Below are 13875 nucleotides of genomic sequence, written 5' to 3' on the forward strand. Positions count from 1 at the left end.
CTGAAGTGCGCGCGATAATTACTATGGCCTGTCAATCATTATTCAGATCAAAGTTTTATATGGTGTTAAATTTATAGAGAATATAAATAAAGTGAACTAGATGTGAAGCATTTCTATAGGAATCTTGTTTGTACGTTCAAAGAATTTTGAAATTTGGATGTCGCATCTCCAGCGTAGCAACTCTATATAATATATTTAGAACCCTTGCTGTTGGAGTTGTGTCTCGTGTCGGGAGGATTCCATTGTTCTTCAGGAGGATAGGTGCTACAAGTGTCCTGTGGGTAGGTGTCACAAATAGATAGATAAAACATAAATAGATAAATAAATATATAGATAGATAGATAAATATATAGTTAGATACATGGATAAAAATACACATAGATAGCTAGAAAGATCTTCTTTGATTATATGCCTGTTATCTTGAAGTTCCCTAATGGAGGCTAATAAAATGATTATTTCCTTTAGTCTTTAAATCATTGTACCTAGTTGCCTGGTCTCCAGTCTTTTGTGGAGGACATGGGAGGTAGGAAAATGCCCTAAAACCATCCCATGTCATGCCTGAAAAGTAAAAGCCATTCAGCCTAGCAGTTTTGTAAGATCTAAAGCTTAAGACAAATCCTTACTACTTTGCGTTATGACGAGGTCTAGACAGAGACTTGAAAATGTAACGCGCTTGACAATTTCAGCTAAATTTAAATTCTTTAGGTTATGTGGCTGATATCTTCAAGACAAGCTGTGTTGAATTGGATCCACATAACATAGACTGGCAAAATCCTTGGGTTTTTCTTCCCCTTTTGATTTCTACAGGTAAATAGAGTTACGTAATATAGACTAACCAAAATCCTTGGGTTTTTCTTTACTTTTTGATTTCTACGACTTAATAGAGTTAAATATTATAGACTAACCAAAACCCTTGTTTTTTTTTGCTCTTTTGATTTCTACAGGTAAATAGAGTTAAATAATATAGACTAACCCAAACCCTTAGATTTTTCTTCCCCTTTTGATTTCTACATATGAATAGAGTTATATCATAAAGACTAACCAAAACCCTATTTTTTCTTTCCTTTTAGATTTTGACATGTTCATGTAGTTACATAATATAGACTGACAAAATTTTTTTTTTATTTCTTTTTATTGTCACAAATAAGAGTTATTAATATAGACTGGACATTTTTAATTTTGTTTTCTTTCCTATTTGTATTTGTCCTAAACAAACCCCTTCCCTCTCTTTATTTTGCCTCTTTTAATAGCAATATGAAGAAGTAATATAATATTTTTAAAAGTTTTAGCTTCATTATAAACTTTTTTCCTGTAAAGTTTAGACAGATAAATAAATATCAAAGGGCCGCTACTCTACATCTCACTTAGACGTGTTTTTCTTATTCTTTAAGTTGGATTGATAATTTGTTAAAGAAGGTAAAAAAAATATTAAAATAAACTGACAACCCTTTCCCGAAAAAGGACAATATTTTATATTCATTTAAATTGTTTTGGTACAATTGCTCATAACTATTCTTGTTATACGAAATTGTGTACATATAGTACGTTAAACTTTTATACAGTTTAGCTAGCGTAGCTACTTCATAATTACTGATGTGGATTCTTAAAAAAATATTTATGTGAAGAATCCTATTTTTAAAAAATTAAACAAAATCTTATGTTAGTAACACTTTCATGATTTTATTTAATTTTTGTACATTTTTAATACAATTTTGGAGGATTTTTCACAAAAATGATTTTGCCTTACCAGCGAGTAGCGAGTCTAATCGATCTTTTAAAGAAACCACCTCTGAGTTCCTGAGTAAAAGAAATTTTAAAATTATTCTACCATTTATACAGAAAGAGATATAAGTTTTCCGGAATTGTAATGTAGGGAGTAGATTTGAAATCTGCATCAAATTTTAAGGATTTTTTATAAAATTCGTTTTTTGTATAATTCTTTATCTAAAAGCGGAAATACAAATTAAGTTAATTAATTTTGGCATCTGTGATTGGTGGATTTAAAAAATCTGCGCTCTGATTGGATGTCGTACATCATTCAACCAATTAGAGCGCAGGTAGTTTAAAATCCACCTATCCTATTGGTCAAAATTAATTAACTTAAAATGTATTTTCGCTTTTAGATAAAGAATTTTACAAAAAACGAATTTTATAAAAAATCCTTAAAATTTGATGCAGATTTCAAATCTACTCCCTACATTAAAATTCCGGAAAACTTATATCTCTTATTATACAGTTGTTATCTTTATTTGCTGCGCCTTTTTGCCTTATCTGTTCATGATCATGTAAATAAACTTTTAATTTAATTTAAATATTCTAGTTGGTATAATTCTGACTCTAGAGGTGACGATGGTTTTCTTCATATACAGAAAGACTACAGTTATCATGGCTTCAGGTTAGATAGATAGATAGATAGATATTTGAGGAAAGGTTAGGTTATAAATGGTACAACAGGGTAGCCCAACACGCTTTGGTCGCCGAAGTATTAGGACCATACGCAGGTTTAAGACATAAAGAAAAAAAATAACTTATTTTTAATTTATTTCAAGAATTAAGGGGGAGGAGGGGAATTATATGCTCGATAGACACTCTGTGCAAAAGCACCGTCTTGTCCTCGTAACTATATCAAATAATTACCAAAATATTTAAAGTTTATAAAACAAGGATGACAACATCCATAAAAGCGAAGCACTGAAACGGTAAGACAAACGGATATTAGCAATGGTATTTTGTCAGAACTGAATAAGCAGAATATAAATGTATAAGAGTCGAAGCAAAATTATAAGTAAATTTGTTGAAAAACTGCTTAATAAGGTTAATGTTTATGGACGTATTTACATTTTTAGGACTTGATTATAGAGTTGCTTCGCTTATAATAATAAAGGTACTAAGAAAGAGAGGGAATGTCTGATTGAGCCAATAGGAGAATTGCATCGGTACATACATTTAATTTCATTGGTTGAAATTTTGTACACATCTTGTTACGAATGCAAGTTTTTTTTTCATTTCATACATTGATAAAAGTCAGCTGTAAACAGTATATTTTCTTAGTAGAAAGCTTTGCGGAATCAGAATTAATTGCCCAAAAATTTCGTTTAAATTTAAAAGCTTCGAAACGAGGTGGATTCTTAAAAAAAACGTTAGGCTGGCTACTCGCTGGTGAGGCAAAATTATTTTTGTGAAAAATCCTCCAAAATCAAATAAAAAAATTTACAAAAATTAAATAAAATCTTAAAAGGGTTATTACCATATGATTTTGTTTAATTTTTGTAGATTTTTAATGTGCTTTTGGATGATTTTTCACAAAAATAATTTTGCCTCACTATCGAGTAGCGAGTCCATCATTTTTTAAGAATCCACATCAGCTTGAGTCGAAAGTAAACAATACTTTTGTCTGCTAGAATTGTTCCTTCTTAGATTTGACGAAAAAATGGTTCAGAATATGCTTCTATTCTTATATTTCTATTCTTATAATATTGTACTTTGTTGTCCCAGGAATCAGTATACCAAAAATCAGATAAATTGGATAATTAGATCACATAAATTTGTTGTTAAAAAAGTAAAAAAATCAACATGTTTAAAATGGACGTAAGGACATTCTGGTAATGTTTATAGAGTTGCTACGCTTTCTAAATCGTACCTACCTACTACAGGAATCACCATGCAAAGTTTGAAATCTATAGGACAATTCTGACATGCCTAAATTAATGAAAAAAAGCTATCCGTTACAGACGTACGGACGGACCGACCCTAATTATAGAAAAACTTTGCTTTTAAAAAAATAAAGTACCTCTTACAAAGATGAATTGGAAATATTTTTTATGAATTTAAAACATAAATTTAATTATTTTAAAATATTTATTTAAAATTGGTATTTAAATTTCGAAAAACAATTGTGTTTTTTAAGAAAAAATTTGATAAGTAACTAATCCCAATTCATAAGGACCTAAATTTGGTACACATTTTATTTAAATATTCATTTGTTTTTTCTCTTAGAATTTAAATATTCATCATTTTTAATTCTTATGAAAATATTTCTTTTTCTCTTATTTTATCAGGAAAATTGTACTTTAATTGTGTTCGTACAACTATTTAGTTGAGCAGCTACCCTATAGTCATATTTTTTCTGTCCATCAACTATGTTTTAATATTTTTTTCTTGGCTGCTATTTTGGATAGAGGGCCAAAATCTTATTTAATGCATCTGATCTTTAGCTAACCATTGTAATTTTTTCAGTATAAATAATTTTCTTATTTCTGAGCTTTGTTACTAATTAATCTTGACATCCTTGTATACTTTTGTGTACCGAATCTTCTCTTTAATCAATGTTTGTCCGACTGTCTGATGAAAATATACATATATACACAAAGTTGAATTACTCATTAGTTGTTTTTATTTTTCTTAATACTGATAGAAGGACAGATAGATGAAAAATAAACCGACAGACAGAAGGACATAATATATTATCTATATTATTAGGTCGAGAATTGTGCTATGTCCTCCTCTTTGGTCTACTCATATCTTATGCTGTTCCATTTATCCTACTCCTGGAGCCATCAGGATTCTCCTGTGCCATACTTAGGTAGGTTTATTATTCATATTTGGTCTTCTTATATCCTATGCTGTTCCATTTATCCTACTCCTGGAGCCATCAGGATTCTCCTGTGCCATTCTCAGGTAGGTCTATTATTCATATTTGATCTGCTCATATCCTATGCGGTTCCATTTATCCTACTCCTGGAGCTATCAGAATTATCCTGTGCCATACTTATGTAGGTAGGTGTATTATTCATATTTGGTTACTTATATCCTATGCTGTTCCATTTATCCTACTCCTGGAGCCATCAGGATTCTCCTGTGCGATCCTTAGGTAGGTCTATTATTCCTATTTGGTTTACTCATATCCTATGCTGTTCCATTTATCCTACTCCTGGAGCCATCAGGATTCTCCTTTGCAATCCTAAGGTAGGTCCATTATTCCTATTTTGTCTGCTCATATCCTATGCGGTTCCATTTATCCTACTCCTGGAGCCATCAGTATTCTAATGTGCCATCCTTAGGTAGGTCTATTATTCCTATTTGGTCTTCTCGTATCCTATGCTGTACCATTTATACTACTCCTAGAGCCATCAGGATTATCCTGTGCCATCCTTAGGTAGGTCTATTATTCCTATTTGGTCTTCTCATATCATATGCTGTACCATTTATCCTACTCCTGGGGCCATCAGGATTCTCCTGTGCCATACTTAGGTAGGTCTATTATTCCTATTTGGTCTACTCATATCCTGTGGTGTGCTGGTTTAAAATTGGCCTTCTGCTGCTATGTCAGGTGCGTGACAATGCCTTGGGTCAATTTAGGCATAATAAATTACCATGCCCAGTTAAGACTTCCAGACTGTTTTTTTTCTGTAGGGTGTTTGACCATGGAATCATTCACATCATAAAGCAAGATTTAGTTCAGAAATACCACCAAATATCCAAAATGTTGTGTATCCCGTTCTATATAGACTATAGTAGATTATTCTCTTTTATTTATAGCCATAAAATTAAAAATTTCATTTACATCTTGTATAGAATATTACAAATTATATCACCATTTTTTTGTTACCTAATGCTCAAGTTTTAAAACTTTGCAATGAATATCTTATTTTGTAATAGTTGTTTATCGCATCTTGTTATAAACAGCTTTCCGCGGATATAAAAATGCCTTCGGCATCTTGTTGCTAACAAAACTGGTTTTACTCTTATAATTGTACATTTTTATATTCATAGAAAACTGGATATAATACGAAACCATACATGATTTTTCAGTATGATATTAATCAGTTTCGAAGTCATACTAGAAAAAAAAATTGTGGTTTATGTAAGCATTTCCAATAAGTTACATCTCAAAAGTGAGCTACAAATTCAATCATCAAAAGTTAGTCTCTGAATTTGTAAATTATTTAGCAAAATGTCAAATTTAATCAAAAATGTGTAGCGGGACAAAGTGTATCAAAACTCATTCGTGTGACGTCATAAAAATCAGGAAGATCGAGAAGTTGGGAAAAAAAACCCTAAAAAAGAGATACATAATACCTCATTATTTTTATGACGTCACATGGCTGATTTTTGAGACAATTTGTCTTTCTACAAAAAATGGTTTAGAAAAGACTAGCAACCGACAGACAGGAGCGACTTAAGAAGTAGTTCCACCCTTAAAAGTTACTTCTGTGAAAGAATGTTCGTTAAAAAGTTAAATTTTTTGAAATATATACAGTGTGTTTTTTTTATGAGAACTTTTTTGGAAGCAATTTTGCCCCACTTATAGTTTTTAATGATTAATGGCTTATTTTCTTCGTTTTTTAAGGCAATTAATAGAACAACAAAAAAGTATTTCAGTTTTCATTAAAAAAGTACAGTAAAATCTAAAATTCAAAACTTAGGTGCCAACATCTAAAAATGGTTTTAGCGTATTTTTCTTATGCCTAAATCTTCTAAGAAAAAAATTAGATTTTCTGTAGTCGACTTTGGGGGGCCAGTTCTCCCTCCCTGGTTGAGATATGACCTTTAAACTTTGATATGTTCTATTACATGTCCCTAATAGTATCTGTATACATTTTTAGCTCTATATCTAAACTTTGAATTGTTTTGCAGCCATTCTTGCAAAAGGTTGAATATTTGAGCATAAGAAAAATGCGCTGAAACCATTTTTAGATGTTGACACCTAAGTTTTGAATCTTAGATTTTACTGTTTTTTTTTTAAATAAAAACTGAAATATTTTTTTGTTGTTCTATTAATTGCCTTAAAAAACGAAGAAAATAAGCCATTAATCATTAAATTATGATAACTATAAGTGGGGTAAAATTGCTTTCAAAAAAGTTCTCATAAAAAAAACACACTGTATATATATTAGATTTTAGATATAGAAAGTTGAATTTCTTAAAACTACTTAAATATTTTATATTTGATATTTTGTTGAAACTTTAAACTTAGGATGAAGCGATGGAAATATTATAGTTAACAAAATATATTATGTTTGTATTTTTGGCGCACTTTTTAACTTTTTAAACTGTATAAGCAACATACACAACTATAAAAAAAAAAGAGGAGGTGAGGACATAATTTGAACCTAATTAAAAAAATGCCTAATTAAAAACGCCGAATTTTAAAAATAACTAATGAAAAACCTACCTAAAACACCTTATATATGAATGCCCAATTTAAAAATGTCTAACTAAAAATCCCTAATTAAAAATACCTAATTTTAAGAATGTCTAATGTTAAAAACGCTTAATTTAGAACCACCTAATTTAAAAAGATCGAAATTTGTAATTGAAATACCTGAAATTATTTAATAGCATAAATAAATTCGGTAAAGATTACCCCCCCCCCCCCCCCCCACCCTTTAAAAAAATATTTGTAAATTAAAAATAAAATTAAGTAAGTATTAACTTAATTAACCTATCCTGTCTTTCTGTACGGAAGGATTTTGCTAACTGCTAGACCGACGATTCTGATAGGTACTGAGAAGGTTTATAACTTTTATAGGTAAGGGTACCTATAACTTATCAAGAAAAAAATCCATCCTCATGTGAACCTTGAGACCTCTAGGGACGTAGCTGCTGTATTTTTTTGATTTTTTCATTTTGTCTAAAAGACAATAAATGTTATTTCGACGGTTGTAAAGTTAAATCTGTTCTACAAGTGTAATGATGCGCGAATTAAATGCTTTTTACAATTTACCCAGAAAAAAAAGAATTTTTATAGACTTTTCATATTTCCCTAGAAAAATTTTAAAGTTTAGATTTTGTTCATAATATAAAATTTATACATGAATGTTTGACTTTAAACAGGGATCTAAAGGGATAAGACAATGACCGATTAATTGATGTACAACATACCCAATGATGATACACAAATTACCCCTTCTGAATATTTAAATTAGTGGTTGAAATGTTTGGACACTCAACTTTATGAACCAAGCAATCAAAATTAATAAAAGTCCCCAAGTTTGTAAAGCCAACGAAAAAGAAAACGTTATTATAAGACTTTGGGGACTAGTGTAATTAACAGCCCGTTGTCCCCTCCTTCCCTAGACAATTTGTTTTTCTTCCTCATAGAGTAGCTCCTCTCCAACTAACAAATGAAATTTAATAATAAAATCCATTTAAAGTTCTTATATCTAACAAATTCAGGAATCTTAAGGTATGGGACATTGAACGATAGATTAACCCATAATTCAAAAAAGATCACCCAATTTGTAACTTGAAATAATTTGTGGAAAATGTTGAACACTGTTATTATTGTCCCCCAAAGATTTAAGTTTATAAATCATCTAATTTATTATTTATTACTAGCGGCTACGCCCCTAGAGGCCTCTAGGGGGACTTGAGGAGACAGTCAAATTTAATAATTAAATTTCTTATTTCAGATTTTAAAAGAAAAAGTGAAAAAAAATTTTGGGGGGGCGAAAATTTTTTTTTTGGGAGGGGATTTTTCATTTTGGGGGGGGGGGTTGGGGGTGTCCCACCCCCCCCCAAAAATAATTATAAACCTTCCCGGGACCTATGAGAAGCTACCCTGTTAAGGAGAACCCGATTGGTTCAGCGGTTAGCGAGATCCTTCAGTACAAACATACAAACACACACACAAACACACACACAAACACACAGACAAACACACAAACATCCTGTTACTTTATTATAAGGATTGAATCTTAGACTTAAACAAAACGTTTGATAATTGTAAGCGTATTATAATTTTAAAAGAAACGTTTTTTTTCATGTAAAACTTGTACCTAAAGTTTTATAAACACACTCTCACATTCCTGAGCTTAAAAACTTTGGTTACTTTTATCATATCTTGATTGGTTGGTTCAAATTAGCAGTGTCTAAACTTGTCAACCAAAATTTATAATCTAAAAAAAGAGGTAACTTTAGGATGTACATCATTTTATTGTCCATTGTCTTATCGTTAAAAATCTCTAAAATTATCATTACAAATATTCTTTTTCAGGGGAGGTCTTGGCATATGTTTGAATATCTGCTACTCTGCTATCTTTACAAAAACCAGCCGGATTTCAAGGTATGTTATTCGATTGATTGATAACCAAATAAAAAAAGCAGAAAATTTATTTATAGTTATGACAGGATATATACCTAGTTAACTTGATAAATTAATACTAAAAAATTTGATGGTGATACATGTACATTGTCTTACTGAAAATAGTAAAATATCAATAAAAAGCAAAATTGAATAGATAATTTGATCTTTGGTTAAATATTTTTATATTACTGTATGTGATATTTTAACCAAAACACGTTGAATTATAAGATAAATATATAAAAGTTGATACTAGAAAATTGTTTAATATAATAGTCTTTGTAGACGTTTAACAGACCATAGGATATACAAACTGATATTGATAACATACAGACAGAAACCATTTATTGAGTATCTTCACTATATCTTTCAAAACTTCAATTGTTAGTAGGGTTGGGCTGGATATCCGGTTCGGTCGGATATCCGATCATTTTAATATCCCGCTGGATACCGGATATTGAAACTATCTGGATACCGGATCTCCGGCTTATTTATAATGCCGGATATCCGATAATTTACCAGGTATCCGGCTTTGCCCAGATATCTGGCAAAAAAAGTATACGGCCCAAACCTATTTTTTAGGATTTTCAATCATAATGGAAAGAATAAACTGAAATGGATATCACCATCCTCTCAACTCTGCATTTGTTTGGGTAAAAAATTATTATCCTACAAGTAAAAGTTACAGGAAGTCTGTTTTCAAGTCTATATGTGTTTTTGTTTGGATTAAAAGAACTCGCTTATTACATTGATATGAAACAAGGATGACAACATCCATAAAAGCGAAGCTCTGAAACGATATGACAGACGAACATTACCATTTGTTGAGTGTCAAAACTGAATATACAAAATATGAAAATATAAGGTTTGACAAAATTATACGTAAATTTGTTGCAAAACTTCTTAAATACAGAATTCTGTTTAAGGACATACTGACTTTTTTAATACTTGATTATAGAGATGCTTCGCTCATAATATTGTACCTTATTGTAAAAAGAATCAGTAACCAAAAAATCAGATCAATCGGATGATTTTATCACATAAAAAATTGTTATTAAAAAAGTAAAAAAATTAACATGTTTAAAATTGACGTACGGACATTCTGGTAACGATTATAGAGTTCATACGCTTTCTAAATCGTACCTAACTACTACAGGAATCACCATGCAAAGTTTGAAATCGAAAGGACAATTCTAACATGCCTAAATAAACGAATAAAAGCTAACTATCTCGGACGGACGGACGTACAGACGGACGGACGGACGGACGGACGGACCGGCCCTAATTATAGAAAATCTTTGCTTTTAAAAATATTGAGTCTACGAAAAATATTCAGGGAGTAAGGGAGGGGACAATGGATCGAATATTCAATTTTTAGGAGTCTCAGACTTTGGGGACTGGCCTAAAGGGAACATGCAAGAATTTAGCAGTTTCTAACCAATCTTGGGGACCAATTATGAATGACGTCACCCAAAATCATGCATAATCTCGCGGCAAACTAGCGCGTCAACAAAAAGATAAACAATAACAAGCAGACAGAATATTTTGATTTTGAAAATTATTTTGTAAATTGAATCATTACATTTTTATATATAATTCTTGTTTAATGTTAATTCATTCCGATTAGTGCGTTGTAGAAAGAAATTATATTAAGATTATTAGTTATTATGAGCAAAGCCTTCCTATAATTAGGTCCCGCACATTTGTACGTCCGTAGCGGTTATCTCTTTTCGTTACTTTAGACATGTTAGATTTTTCTTATTGATTTAATGTAAAGGCAAAAGTTTTTTGTCTTTAGCTTAATATTTCTGTAATTAATGATCCGATTAATTTCAAAATTTTAGGGAAAATTCACGAAGTCCTGAGTTGTTCAAGGTTTGTTTAATGTTTATCATTAAAATCTCAAGATGGTGTTATTTTATTTTTTTGTCCTGGATGCTAGGAGCGCAGCTACCAGTTATCCTAAGATATGTTACTTAAACCTTAAGATCTTTAAAATTAAGATGTACTTATGTTCTCAACTATTTTATTTATGTAGTATGAAATTTTGACGCAAGGTATCTCATTTTTATTTCGTTAAATGAAATAACTTGAGTTAAAAGTTCTGTAGGAAGGTAATTGTTTTAGTAAATTTTGTAATATAATTATTTAAAGGCTTTTTCATGTCTAAGCTTTTTAATAAATACAATAAACAAATTTGGGTAAAAGATGTTGTAAAAGTAAAATGGTATGTTTCCTTAATTTTCCGAAGTTTAAATAATAACAATTATGGAAATGAATTGTAAACAAGGGTTTTGATCTCTAGAATCAAAGGCTTGTAGTAAAGCTTCAGTTTAAGGATGGTGCATTTCGAATTAAAAACAATTCTAAAAGTCAAAATTTTCCACTAAAGGTTGCTATATTGCAAATACTTGTTTTATCTGGAAATATCTGGGTTTTCAACCTTAAAGGACGCCTGCAAGAAATAACACGCTTTAACTGCTGAAAGACTGCCACAAGAAGACCCAATACCACAAATTTAAAGCCTTCAGCTTCAATAACAAAAAAGTTCTAGGCATTTCAAAATAGCATTTTATGTACAATGGAATTTTTGAAAGATTTCCAATGCTCATAAAAGAAAAAACAATATTAAATTACGTTGCCTAGACATAAAATTATAACCTCATCTTTGTCAGAAACTTAGATTGCCTGTAACTGATTACATTTTTACAATAAAAACACCACATTTCATAGTCAAAATCTATGAAAAAAAATCGATTTAAATTGCATTTTTAAACGAAAATCATAGCGGAAACAAAGGGGTAAACTAATACAAGCTTAGCTGTGATTGGTTGTTAAGCTGATTCAGCCTTCTGATTGGCTACAGTACATTTGGTACAACGCAAGTAAAACTTAATTTTTTTTAATGATTTTGACTATAAAAATGGGTATTTTTATTGTAAAAATATAATCAGTTACTGGAAACCTAAATTTATGACAAAAATAAGCCTATAATTTTGTTTCTAGGCCACGTAGTTTAATTTCAAAGTTTTCAACATGAGCATTGCAATTCTTTCAAAATTTCCATTGTACATAAAATGGCATTTTAAAATGCCTAGAACTTTTTTGTTATAGAAGCTGAAGGCTTCAAATTTCGGGTATTTGGTCTACTTGTGGCAGTCTTTCAGCAGTTAAAGCGTGTTATTTCTTGCAGGCTTCCTTTAAAGGGTCACAACTATAAAATTGAATTAACTGCCCATTGTCCCCTCCCTTACTCCCTGAAAAATATTAGTGTTAATGGTTGACTACAATCTACATTACAAAGTAGAACGATGTGTCTGTCTGTTTGTAACAAAGGATCTCGCTAACCACTGAACTGGTCGGGTTCTCCTTTACAAGGTAGGTTCTCATAGGTCCCGGGAAGGTTTGTAACTATTTTCTTGGGGGGTGGGACACCCCCAACCTACCCAAAAATGAAAAATACACCCTCAAAAAATCCCCCCCAAATATTTTTTTTTATATTTTTACTTTTCTTTATAGGCTAGGGGCGATGCCGCTTGTCTAATATCAAGTAGTATTTAATAATTTAGCTGGTTGTTGTTTACTAAATAACTAAGTTGTTGAAGATGATATTTATTAAGCCTAGTTACCGCAGGTATTATGCTATTGTGGGTTAAAACTTCTTCCCTGTAGGTTGAGGACCTAGAGGCTTTGTCTCTTTATAGATTATCAATATTGATTATCAATTTATTTTCTAATGAAATTTTCCAGGTATGATATTTCTTCAAATAGTTGGTGTGGCCGCCTGGATTATGGTTCAACCATCACATATTCAAACAAGCTATATCTATCAACCTGACGAACTACCCAGGTAGATAATTGGTAGATGGATAGATAATATCGATAGAATGATGGATAGAAAGATATATAGATGGATTGATAAATAGATTAATGGATGGATGGATGGATGGATAGATAGATAGATGGATAGATAGATAGATGGATAGATAGATAGATGGATAGATAGATAGATGGATAGATAGATAGATGGATGGATAGATAGATATATGAATGTATAGATAGATGGATGGATAATAGATAGATAGATAGATAAATGGTAGGGTAATATATAGATGGATAGATCTCATCTATCACATATTCAAATAGGCACATTTATCAACGACAAACTACCTATGTAGATAGATCGATAGATGGATTAATGGATGGATAAGTAGATAGATAGAAGGATGTATGATATATTTTGATTCAACCATCACATATTCTAAAAAGCTACAATTATCAGCCAGATAAGCTACCTCGGTAGACAGATAGGTATATATGGATAGTTGAATAGATAGATAGTAAATAGAGGGATATTAGTTTAACCATCACAATTTTAAAAAGCTACACCTATCAGCCAGACGAATTACCAAAGTAAACAGATAGATAGCTGGATATGTAAGTTGATTGATATATTTTGGTTTACCCCCTAGTTAAACCCTATGGACATTAATGCTTCATGATATACTTTTAATTTGTTTAAATTTTTTTTATTTCAGTGCTTTGAAGACTTGCGGGGTGACGTTTGTTTCAATCATAGTTTCTCTAATATATAATATACTTCTTATTCTTCTGTGTACAGTTTATGCTTTTAAAACAAGGTAAAACATTTATTTTATAAACATAACTCTCCTAAAACTTTTTTTAAAATCTACATAAATCTCCTTTGATGAAGTAGTTTCAGATATCTTTTAGCGGAAGCTTTTTATAGTGCCTATAACAAACGGGATAAATTTAATTTTTTTGGCGTA

General features: G+C 30.8%; 1 protein-coding gene across 1 annotated transcript in view; it reads left to right on the forward strand.

The window, feature by feature from the left end:
- Positions 1–13875, forward strand: part of LOC145327554 (metabotropic glutamate receptor 8-like) — a 138400-nt gene that overhangs the window by 113003 nt on the left and 11522 nt on the right. The window contains exons 28-35 of the mRNA XM_080171096.1: positions 200–281; positions 706–807; positions 2321–2395; positions 4480–4582; positions 8999–9067; positions 9668–9738; positions 12836–12935; positions 13624–13725. Coding sequence (XP_080027222.1) covers positions 200–281; positions 706–807; positions 2321–2395; positions 4480–4582; positions 8999–9067; positions 9668–9738; positions 12836–12935; positions 13624–13725 — 704 coding nt within the window. The remainder of the gene's footprint in view (positions 1–199; positions 282–705; positions 808–2320; positions 2396–4479; positions 4583–8998; positions 9068–9667; positions 9739–12835; positions 12936–13623; positions 13726–13875) is intronic.

This window comes from Acartia tonsa, chromosome 9, assembly GCF_053477335.1.
Source record: "Acartia tonsa isolate MP-2025a chromosome 9, ASM5347733v1, whole genome shotgun sequence".
NCBI classification, from domain to species: Eukaryota; Metazoa; Arthropoda; class Copepoda; order Calanoida; family Acartiidae; genus Acartia; species Acartia tonsa.